Raw genomic sequence first — 12,720 nt, forward strand, 5'->3', positions numbered from 1 at the left:
TTCAGTACAGAAATGGTTTAGTAGAATAAGATTTAGTGAGACTATGCATTCTCCCTCTATTACACATGATAGATTTTTTTTTCCTCTTGTATGTAAGGATATTTCTCTTGCTGTTAAATTGTTTACTACAAGAGCCTATCATTTCCCAGCTAAAATGCAAACCTGTATATTTTCATAAAAGTCAAGGTTTGTGAAACACATTTTAAATAGTTAAGGAATGCCACAGAATACAGCAAGTATAAAAACTAATAACAGTTCTTAAACTTATTTAAATTTATTTCAGACATAATCAAATAAAATTAACTTACTATGTTTTGTATTCTTTCCTACTTGATCCAATCAGAATTGTGTTCAGTCTCACATGAAGCCACAGCATTAGCAAAGAAGAGATTCGTTTATTTCATTCAACAAGAAGTTCAGATATTGGTATGGTAACTCAATTATCCCTTCAAAGAACAAAGCTTATTTTATCTTCCTGTTTTAACATTTTTGGTGAAGGCTGTTATACATCCATGTTTCAGGGTAGTAAATGTAGAAAAAAGAGGAGACAGCATCAGAAGACTATTGCTCACATCTCATTGGAAGAACTTTGTCTAATGTCCATCTCTAGTTGCAGGGGAGGTTGGAAAATTGCATACAACTGAAAAAGGGAAGGAGGGGAATGGTTTGAAAGGTTGTTGTATGGGTGTACTTATAGCATCTGCCACCAACAACCTCTTTAGCTTCTCCGCATGTATATATGCCTTTTCTACACCTACGCTTGTTTTAAAGGAATTCACTCTCTCCCTTTCAATGTAGGTAATCCAAAAATTAAATTCAGTTACTGCATTTAGCTTGAAGTTCAGGATCTGTCTGTAGTCTCTTCACAAGCTTCAGGTTTGGTTCTTTGTGGATCCTGGGACACAAATTAAACACTATGCATCTTCGTCCAACACTCCCAATGTATTATTGTGCAGAGAAAATAAAATAGGATAACAACAATTTAAAATTTCTCGTTTAGTAAGAGAGAAAATGGAAAATACATAGTCTGTGTATGTAGCAACTATAGGGTCCTCTGGATAGATATGTTCAGGACTTCCTGATCCTAGCAGCAGAAGTAGTTTCTGGGTTAGCCAATCTTGTATGACCTACTACTTTCTGGATGAATTTTGTTTATCAATTTCCCTCCACTACTTTGAGTCTACATACAGGTACACCTTCCTTGCTCATTTCGTCAGTGGCTACACTCAAGGGTGAGTACTGTGAAAGGTGAAAGTAAATTTAAAAGGGCTCTAAAATAATTAAAAGTCATTCCATTATGTACAATATCCATGAATGGGGACCATCCCAGGAAATCCAGTCATGTGGTCTTCCTAGCTGGGGAGATGCTCTGCTTGGAGTCTTTTTTTTTTTTTCTTTTAATTGCTGTGAGTGCAGGGACACAGGAATTACTTTAAGTACCGCAGTAGCCAGCCACATGTGAGACACACTGGCTAATGTCCATCTCTAGTTGCAGGGGAGGTTGGGAAATTGTATAAAACTAAAAAGGGAAGGAGGGGAGTGGTTTGAAAGGTTGTTGTATGAGTGTACTTATAGCATCTGCCACCAACAATCTCTTTAGCTTCTCTGCATGTGTATATGACTTTTGGGCAATACTGTTTCCTGGAAAATTTACCAGGCTTCCAGGAGATGGGCTCTAAGACAATTTTATGAGCAAGTAACCACATAAGCCTGGACAATTTTGGCTCTTAGCTCTTGGCTCCTCTGTTCTGATCAATTCATCTCCCTTAACCTAATGTCTGCAGCCTCAGTTCCTGAAAAATAATATTCCAGGGTGAGAATGCAACACCTTTAATATGGTTTTTGCTGCTAAGCTACCATTCATTTTCACTCCAAGGCCTCTTAAAGGATGGTGCTGGAAAAGCCCTCGGGCAACAATTTTATCTCTTTCTGAAGTTGCACTTAGAAACCTCTGCTTGTACCGGTACCTTTTTGTATATAGAATCAGCTGGCTTTTGTCAACCCTGCAGAGTTCCAAATTGTAATATTCTCAGTCAATTTACATTGCAGGACACTAGCAAATGCGCCTCTTTTGAACATGGCTGCTCTCCTTTGCATCTCTACCTATAAACTGTCTAGATTCAGTGTGAATGTCTCTCTGTGTATGGTAGTATATTTTTGAAAGGGGGAAGCGTTTAATAATCACTTGGCAATATTCTGAATTTCATTTCCTACCATTCCCACTAATTAAAAAGCCTCAGCTGGCATGGTGGTCAAAGTTTATATGTATAGTGAGCAAGATTTGACCAGCTGTTTTGCAATTGCATATCAAAATGTATCGGCTTTCTAGCCTCAGGTGATTAAATCTTCACTCTCTGTACCAGCATCTCCCCCACAGAGTCAGTTCTATGTTTTGAGACTTCGTTACTTGCCATTGCCTTCGGGCTTTAACAATTATTATGTTAGTGAGTATTCTTAGTTGCAAACAAAGCAGTCCACTTTGGTTAGTTTAGCCAGAGAAAGATTCTTTATAGACTACTAGGTCGCTCAAGAATCATTGCAGAGGTGAAAGTACCAGCTTCTAAAGCTACTATGTGGAAACCGGGTCAAGTTATGTGGCAGTGTTTCTTTGAGAAAAACATCAATCAATACTTTTGCCCCTCGGGACTAAATAGTACTGTGAAACCCTGTATGACAGTACTATATAGCATCCACTGTTGGGGGGGAAAGCAGTTCCCATGATATGGACACTGTGCCACTTTGAGTTTACACCTGGCTTGAATGCAGGATAAATACCTGGATCATAGCTGCAAAGGAATCCAGGAAAGTGAGTTATCTAACTTGAGTCTTCAGAAGATGAGCAACACAAGGAGGGATCTGGTCAAAATGGAAGCAGAATGCTCGAGAGGCTGGGCCTCCATACATGATGCTTCTCCACTACAGAATCATCAACTGAATCTCCAGTTTCAAACCCATCATGACACCCTTAGGTAATCTTCAACATTTTGAAACAGCAACCCCACTCTTACCTTTGCTCTGTGAAGTAAAAATGTAAGTTTCTGACAGTTTCAATGTGAAACATAATGGCAAACTTAATATTCCTCAAAAAACAGCTGTTTGGAAGACAAAGAATGTAAGAGCTGGCCAGTCTTTATGGGGAATAAAAGTAGAACCAATGTTAGTTGTGACAAATATTAGTAATGTGACAGGTTAATAAATAATTAGGGTTCAGGGCATACAGAAAGGTTCTGTGCTATTGTTGCAAGTCTTTTGCAAATCTAAAATTATTCTAAAATAAAAAGTTCATTTAATTAAAAAAATGAAAAAAAAACAGTCAATCAGAAATGCAGAGAGACTCAAACTCTCAAGGCAAATTGCAAGTACACTTATACAAAGCACATCATTGGTCATTTATATTTGTCCTTCATCTATTTGTATCACATTTATTTTAAACAGAAATTTGGAAAGAAAGATAGTATTGTCTCTCCCTCCTTTTTCTATATCATATATATGTATTATGTAGAAAGACACATGCCCATGTGTGTATGTTTATCGACCCATATATTTACTACTATTTTGTATGGATTGCTATTTGTGTGTATATTTAACCACTTAATAAATTTTTACCTTGCTTTCATAGTAAAAACTAGAATCTCAAAAAAAATTGGCCTCAAAATGAGATAGGATATTTTTTCTTGTGAAGGAATAGATTCTAGAAATATTTACCAATCTTTATTATCTAGAGCTTGCTATTTATTGTGCCTGCTGTTTGCAGGTAAAAAAATACATTAGAACTCTTTCCAGGGCTTACATAAACTCTGATGATTTATTTATCAAAAAATGACAAAAAAGGACATCTTTCTGCATTTGCAGTGTATTGAGAGTTAAATTTAAGATGATAACTGTCTCTTTTGCTACTCTAAAATGCCTTTCTGTCTTTTTCTGAGATAAGAATGAAATAAACTAGTAGTTGTGTCTTTGTTTCTACTTAGACTTTTCTTCTTTTTGAGAGCAAGGAACTTAAAATGTTAGCCATCTTTAATATAAATTTTGGGCAAATTCCCAAAGAGGTTATCCAAATATGCTTGCTACAATAATTTCAGGTGTGGGTTCACACAGTTATCTCGGGAATTCTGAGTCAATGGGCGACAGCTGTGCTGTTACTAGCCTGACTGCTCTCCATGGTTGATAGTGGGCTTTGTTAGCTGCTCCAGACACAATGTCATGGATTAATTCTTCCTTTCTCCCCACAATTTCTACCACATTTTACTAATAAAATAGCGCAAACTTAGACATGTTTATGAATATATTTCTAAGAATGACAAAATTATTTTTTCCTCAAATATAAAAGGGATTTTACTTTGGTGAAACTTTGCAGACTTTAGTGAATATTTGTTGAAAGATACATGACAGAAATAATCAATAAGAGATATATTAAACATAGGCTCTAACTTCAAAAAGAATGTGTGGAACTTATGGAATAATGGCATATTATAGCTAATAAGGATCAAACATTGCCTGGCCCTGTGCTAACTGCTATAAGGTATTATCTACCATTTCCCACAAACATTTTCTAAGACAAGTGTTATTATCCCCTGTTATTTATAGATAACGTAACTGAGATTTATAGAAGTTAATTAAGGTAGACATAGTAGTTCTCAACCCTGTCAGACCCAATGATTCATTTTTATGTAAAATAATTCATAATGACCCATTTTATGCTGAAACAAAGTAATGTATGACTTAACCTATATAGATATAGTTTGAAAAATCCGTATAATGTTCCAACCTAAAATGAAGAAGAACTAAAAGTATTCTAACATGTATTTTAACGTGTAAGGGCTTGGCTACAACTACCCTAGAATACATAGTAGACACAGGTTTTCACAGTTGATAGAATTAACATGAATATGACCATTTCAAATGCACACTGATACAAACACTATAAATGCCGTAGTTCAAACACTATAGTTCAAATGCTTTGTGTAGTTTCGACATGGGTGATGTAATTTTTCAAAATGGAAAACAAGCCTTGGTGAATTTCTTAACAGCAGCAACAACAAAACCTTCTTTGATTAGTGATTGACATGCTAGTTCCTTTCCAGCACATTTCAGTGTCTAGTAAACCACGCAAAAGACATGGTGTTTCTACCTAAAAGAATTACATCCTGAGCTAAGATGATTATCAATGAGTTAAGCAATTTCCCTAATGCCTGATGGGTCATTTTAAATCATGCACACTGTCCTGTACATAGTGGGGTATCCAAATCTCTAGCCTGTTCCACTGAATGCCAGTAGAGTAGTGTCCTTGAATGTTCGTGAAAACCAAAAATGTCCCAGAAATTCATAAAATGCTTTGTGTTGAAAACTCCTATGTTAAGTAGAAACAGTGGTGCTACAATTCACATATAGGCCTGTCAGGTTCAAATATTATTCTTGTATGTGCCGTAGTATTTTGCCTTATAAGTTAATGAAGAGACATTATACTGTTAGGAATTCTTAAATACTTTTTGCACCATGAACCTGTTGGGAAGTCTAGTGAAAACTATAGATGTCTTTTCAAAATGTACCTTTTCATATAAAAAATAAAATTCATAGAATTAAATCAATTATATTGAAACATAGTTTTAGTTTAATGATAGGTACAAATAATATTTTAAGGTTCATAGCACTTATAATGTTATATGTAAATATCTGTGGTTGTATTGATGACAAAAATGCTGTTGTAGTTTGTTGCCTATATTCATAATTGAAAATATAAAGATCTCTTCCTCTCTCTATATATGTATTTTATGCGTATATATGTATAAAACATGTATTTTATGCATACATATATATAAGACATGTATATAATACATTTATATACATTTTGTGCATGCATATATGCATAAAATACATGTTTTATACATATATCTATATTAATTATAGATAATACAGATATAGATTATATAGAAAGATATCTATATATAGATTATATAGATAATATATAATATGTATATTCTCTGTGTGTGTGTGTGTGTGTATATATATAATATATGTATTTTAATCCAAGTTCAAGAATGCTCAGAACTCATCCATGAACCCTGAGATAAAGCACCTGTACTAGAGGAAATCATGTACAGGATACACAGGGAGCACACAGTTGATCACAACTAAATGGTTCAATAAGTTGTAGGAAAAGTGATATACTATCATCAGTTAACTTGCTGATTCCTAAAGATTGGTTGGTTAACAGGCAGAAAAGCCTAGGGAAGAGTGTATACAAAAATCATAGTGTCAGAAAAGTCCGCAATATGTGTAGGCAATACTAAGTAGCTTGCTTCAACCAAAGAGGGTGGAAGAAACCTGGAAATTAACAACGGACTAGAATGTACAGTTTGTTCTTTAAATCAGAAGGATTTTACTCTAATTCTACTTGATTTAATAATATCTTATGTGTTTACTGGGAGTTTTAGTTTTTCAAGTCCTTCAGAAAACTACTATTGTCATTTTGTAGTCTGTGAAGTCCACATTCTCAACTCCCATTGCAATAAAATTAGCTTTATTTTTATGGTGAAGAATTTTCCAAGCATGGATATTTTTATCAAGATAACTATTGTCAATAGGAAATATGGCATAAGTGAAAATATCACAAGCAAAGATTTCTGACCGATATTTGATTATATCTAAATCAGTTGAAGGAAATAGGATGGAATGGGATTTGATTTTCCCTTATTAACATTATTTAACTTTTCTTCAGTGTATTTGCATTATGTGCCTGCAATATCCCATGGATAGATGCAATGGGTTATCTCATTTATTACGTTGTATATTGTGCCCTTCTAGAATAGATAGAAAGTAAAATACTAACATCAGATGCGATTTAGAGCAGTTTTCAATGGTTGTTAACTTATCCACATTTATTTTCAGTGAGTGTCATAACTCCACAGATCGAATCAAAGTCAGAGTATGGGATGAAGATGATGATATTAAATCCAGAGTCAAGCAACATTTCAAAAAGGAGTCAGATGATTTTCTGGGACAAACAATTGTAGAAGTGAGGACCTTGAGTGGAGAAATGGATGTCTGGTACAACTTAGGTGATTATTTTTTTATCTACTTGAAAACAAGTTAAATAAAACCCTTAAATACCTGTGGCATGCATTATATTCCCATGTAAGTAAATATAACCAATGCCTTTCCAGGACATTCTGTTGGACTTTAGATGATTCATTTCATTGACAAGAAAAGGCTATTCTTTTTTCAACATTATTGAAAGACTTTGATAAATCTGAGGTGAAGAGAGAAAACCCTTTCTAAGAACTACCTAGATGTCTTTTAGAGAAAAATGTTATTGCATTCTTAATTTTTAATGCATGAACTACAGCTTCATAAACCTTTGCCAAATATGTGGGAAACAAATACTCTATTATTTAATGCTGTTTGACTTATTTCCTTCTTGTCCATTGATGGAATTTTGGCAATGAAGGAAAAATGTATTTTGAATTGCTTTCGAATGATAGTAGAAAAGTAGGCTTTAGTTGACAAAGCCAAGCAAATATGTGAACTCATGCGGACTCTCATGATGAAGATATTGAGAAGGTGATTAGCTGGAATGCTTTAAAAAATTATTATGGAACCAGAAATTAAAGAAGGTAAGTTTTGATTTAACTTTTACTGGAATAGAATAATAACATAGAATTTTCAATGGTGATTTAATAGTAGTAAAAATATATGAGGCACCTCAGTTTCTGCAAAGGCACGATCTGAAGATGTCTTAATCATATCCTATAAAGTGTTTTAATTAAACTTTTGAGGGCTGGCTGGATATGAGTTAAATAGTTGACACATTCCGCAGGTTAAAAAGAATTACCACTTAGGATACCAACATATGTTAACAGATTAAAAAGTGCTTTTGACTTTAAAAAATAATCTGCATACTTTTAGTAATGAAATAATTGGCATACTAAAAGGAGAAGGTCACATAAAATTCATGAAACTCTAGATTACAGAATAATGCAACAAAAGAAAGATATTTAATTTATCTAAACACAGATGATTCAAGTTAAACTAAGAACTAATTATCAAAACTATTGTAAGAAATCTTCCTTAAAGAAGATTGGTACTCTTATGGATTGGAGTAGAATTTTTACCTCTCCTATAATGATCCACCCCCCCAAAGCTTGTTTTAACTATTAAATGACTTCATATATGAAAATAGAGATACTAACTGAGGGTAAATTTCAGGCCATTAACTCTGTGGAACATTCACTAATTATTTCTTTATGAAAGAGGTTTATCTTTATATGGACTTTTTTTTTCTGTAATACGTTAACATTTTCTTGGGTTGAGGCAGTAAAGTTGTAAGTCAGAACAGAAATTTCTCCAATTTATTCTTTTAACAAAACATATATGAGTGCCTAGCACAGTGGCTCACACCTGTAATCCCAACATTTTGGGAAGTCGAGAAGGGAGGATTGCTTAAGGCCACGAGTCTGAGTTCAGACTGGACAACATAGGGAGACCCATCTCTACCAAAAATTTGAAAAATATTCTCCAAGCATGGTGCCATGTGCCTGTAGTCACAGCTACTCTGGAGGCTGAGGCAGGAGGATCACTTGAGCCCAGGACACTGAGGCTGCAGTGAACTAAAAGATTATGTCACTGCACCCCAGCCTGGGTGACAGTGAGACCTTGTATATAAATAAAAAAACAAAGAAGAAGAAGAAGAAGTAGAACCCAAAAAACCATGTACCAGTATATATTCAGGAACTTGCTGAGGAATTTGAATATGCTGCTATTAGTAGAATCAGCCATTCAGCTCTTATGCTGAAACTGTCCTTCAGTCTATGAGATGAAAATATGATGAAACACAATATTGTAAGTCTGTACCTACTCACCCTCAGTACGTTTTTGTCCTCACTGCTGATGTTTAACCTTTGAGAGAGAGAGAAAAAGAGAGAGTGTGTACAGGTTTTACCTTTTTCAGCTTTGTGTAAAATCCCTGAATACCTTCTATCCAAACAAATAACCTGTTTCTATTCTTGATACAACCTTTCTCATCACTTAAAATTCATTCTACTACACAAAGGAAGTTTTGACCAAAAGCCTTGGGTGTCCACGCGGAGCCTGCTTCCCAAAGATCCTTTGGGATGATAACAGTCAAAAATCAAAGAACCAACAAATTTCCCCTGGAGTTCTGGAAAGAGGTGTGTGACCAAAAAGACCCTAGGTCTTGCATTTCTCTTGGCCCCAGCAGAGAATTTTAATATTTGTTGAGAATCAACTCCCTCTCAGCCAGTAGGAAAATCACTTATGATCCTGGCACTTAGAAGGGAAGAATCTTTGTAACACAAATGACTATTAAAGAATAAAAGTGAAAAGTCATCAGACGTTCCATAAGAGGGACGCCATCTTCATAATTTAACTGTACCTTATATGGCTAAAGGTACAACTATGTTTAGAAAGAGGGCCAGTTTAAGTCCTCTGCACTGACTTTGTGTCACTTACCTAAATCCTATTTTCATTTGTGAAATGGGTCAGATTGCCAGAAATGGGTCTTGAACTTAGGACCCCCCCGCTACAATCACAGCCTAGAAGTTTATGCCTTTATTTATCTCAGAGCTATTGATCAGTTCATACTGAACACATACATACATTTTATGGCTAAATTGACTATACATTGTTTCCATTCAAATAAACAGTCTAACACTTATAAATTAGCCTAGGTTATAGACTGTCGGTCTTTATAAATCACTGACAATGAAAACTATTAGCAGCATTTTTTTATTAACCAGAACTTTGGCTCATCTTTTCAAGTACAGAAAGAAAAGAAACCAAGTAGTGACAGCTTTCAGACAAAATAATTTCCTATTTATACACCATTTTTCTTAATTTTGATTGCCAAATAACTTATTTAATTTCATTGTATAAATGGATCAAGTACACAGAAATATATATGAGAATGGCAGGGTCTTCTGATTAGTTTTTTTTTTTTTATTTGGAATATCTATAAGATAGTTGACAATTACAATAACATAATAGGCAAATATCTTAAATTGTATTTAGGGGAATCATGGTTACTGTTTTCTGTTTTTAAATAGAGATGGGGTCTCACTATGTTAGACAGGGTGAAGTGCCCTGGTGTGATCATAGCTTAGTATAACCTCAAACTCCTGAGTTCAAGACATCCTCTCCCTCAGCCTCCTAATTAGCTAAGACTGCAGGCAAGCACCAACACACCTGCCTAATGAAAAAAAAAAGTGTAGAGACTAGATCTTGTTATGTTGCCTAGGTTGGTCACAAACTCCTAGCATTAAGTGATACTCCCACCTTGGCTTCCCAAAACACTGAGATTATAGGCAAGACCTACCACATGCGGTCTCATTATGGTTACTTAACAAGCAACTCTGACTCAGAAAAATAGTTTTTAGCTACTTAAGTCTTTTTTTTTTTTCAAAACTTTTGAGAGGTCATATGAGAAAAACATTATTGTCAGACATGACTGACAAATTCCTTTTTTGCTTTATCAGAGAAAAGGACAGATAAGTCAGCTGTATCTGGGGCCATACGATTGAAAATCAATGTGGAGATAAAAGGAGAAGAGAAGGTTGCTCCGTATCATATTCAATATACCTGTTTACATGAGGTAAATAAATGGAATTTTACTAATAAAAAATATAAAAAATGTTCTTGATTATGGATTATAAAACAGAATATTTGGTTTTAAAAATCACTGAATTTGTAGAGTGGTTCCTGGAGTTCTGACTCTATACTGCAGCAGGCGATATACTAAGATATCATAAATTCTATGTATTGTATTACCCCTGATGAACTTGTCATCTAATGAGAGTTTAGAACAAGCCTGTGAGGCAGGTGTGAATAGGCAGTAAGATGATAATGCATAAGTGGATACAAAAAAATTACTGTTCTTCCAAAGGGGAAGGAGAGTAATAAAAATATTGATTGAAGAAATGAGTCATGCCACATATTTTGGAAGCATTAAATATGCAGTAGTTTGGTAATGCAGGAGAGGATCAAATCATAATTGTGTTTGAGAACTCCGAGTTAGAGTTCAGATTTTATTGAAGATTTAATTAGGACTCTATTTATAACTAGAAACATAAAAATGTGCTGTTTCAATGGCTTTTGGGAGCCAATGTCATAAGCACTTAATTTTTCTTCCTGTTTCTGAGTACAACAAACTGTTTCATACATATTGCACACTCCTCCATGTTAACTTCTCTTTCCACAAACATATGAGTATGGAGAGAATAAGATGTGGTTACTCACCCAAAAGGTAGGGCCTAGTTGGCTTAGAGAGAGGTATGTACCATCCAACATCAATCAAAAGCACAGTTTCACCAGTTCCCTTTTGTGTCTCAGTATAGAAGCACAGGTAAATCGTCTTGCGATTCGATCGAATGTTTGTCACTGAGAGGTTAGTTAGAAGTGTCACTGGAGACTTTCTCTGATGCAAATAATACTTGTCTCATATCAACAAATAGGTGAAGCTGAGGAATGTACTCTTCTTCATGTTTTTCAAAGTAACAAAGTACATTCCTCAGAAAAAGACAACTGAAAGGTAGCTTTACTTTTTTACATATTATTTTTTTTCTAAATATATTCATGAAAACTTATGCATTTAAATAGACCCCATTTTACTAAAAAAGAAATGAGGAACAGTGTTCAAATTGTGTGAATATCACACAGTAATTAGGTATATGACCTAGGTTTATTTCATAATCACAGTTTTGTGGTCAGTGATATCATTCCCTCATGAGAGATGGTTCATTTTTCAGACCAAGAAAAAGAAATCCCTTGAACTGGCATGATGAAGAATTCTGGCCTTAAAGTGTGCGTACCATCAGAGAAATAGCAGTACACTTCACTTTACAGAGTATTTTCTACTGGCCCAAGAACCAGAAAGAACCGAAATCTAAGAAAAAGTTCTTCAGTTTACCCTGGCTTCATCAAAGTAGCAGTTGCTAAGCTTAGAAGCAAAAAGGAATTGAGAGTAGTAATTTTATATCACTCCAAAATTCTTCAACATTCACTTTCAGCCTCATGTCATTGCCCTTACTCTTACCATTTTGCAGCCCAAACCCTTTAGTATCATTTACAGAGCTAAATTTTGCCTTAACATAGTCAAAATCACATTATTCATCCAAGGCACCATAATTTACTCAGAATCCCTGAATGCAAAATATGCTCCATCATGTAGAAATGATTTCATGCAAAAACGCTTCCTTCTGCAAATGGTTTGGTATGTACAAATATTTGAATCATTGATTCCGTATAGACCCACCCCACTTTACTGCCTAAAGTACCTTAGGAAGGTATTTTATCACTTTGAACATGAATATGGGTACATTCTTCGGCCTCATCTCCTGTTTTTTGATGTAAGACAAGTATCATTTGCGTCAGGGACTCGCCAGTGACACCTCTAACTAACCTCTCAACTGCAGTGTAATAGAATCTAATTCTGAGAGTGGAACTCGGCGATGTGTGTTTTAATAAGCCTTCCAGATGATTCTCTTTAAAGTTTGCGAACCAATGTCTTATTCGCTGAGGAAACTAAAGCCTTGACAAGGTTACAAAGCCTGTTACTGTCAAAGACCCATCCAGAGCTATTATGACATCTTGTCTTAAATATCAAACTACGTCCTTTCTTCCCATATTTATATCAGTGCTTTTACCCAGGCAGAAATCAAAGCAGATTTTGCATAAAAGATGAATTGAGTTAGAATGAAAATTCGAGGT

At 34.8% G+C, this 12,720-nt stretch overlaps 1 protein-coding gene across 1 annotated transcript in view; it reads left to right on the forward strand.

The window, feature by feature from the left end:
• Nucleotides 1–6,023: 6,023 nt before the first annotated feature.
• Nucleotides 6,024–12,720, forward strand: part of LOC116272713 (protein unc-13 homolog C-like) — a 119,390-nt gene continuing 112,693 nt past the window's right edge. The window contains exons 1-2 of the mRNA XM_031661477.1: nt 6,024–7,058; nt 10,491–10,606. Coding sequence (XP_031517337.1) covers nt 6,857–7,058; nt 10,491–10,606 — 318 coding nt within the window. The 5' untranslated portion in view covers nt 6,024–6,856. The remainder of the gene's footprint in view (nt 7,059–10,490; nt 10,607–12,720) is intronic.

Source organism: Papio anubis, unplaced genomic scaffold (genome assembly GCF_008728515.1).
Source record: "Papio anubis isolate 15944 unplaced genomic scaffold, Panubis1.0 scaffold172, whole genome shotgun sequence".
Classification (NCBI taxonomy): Eukaryota; Metazoa; Chordata; class Mammalia; order Primates; family Cercopithecidae; genus Papio; species Papio anubis.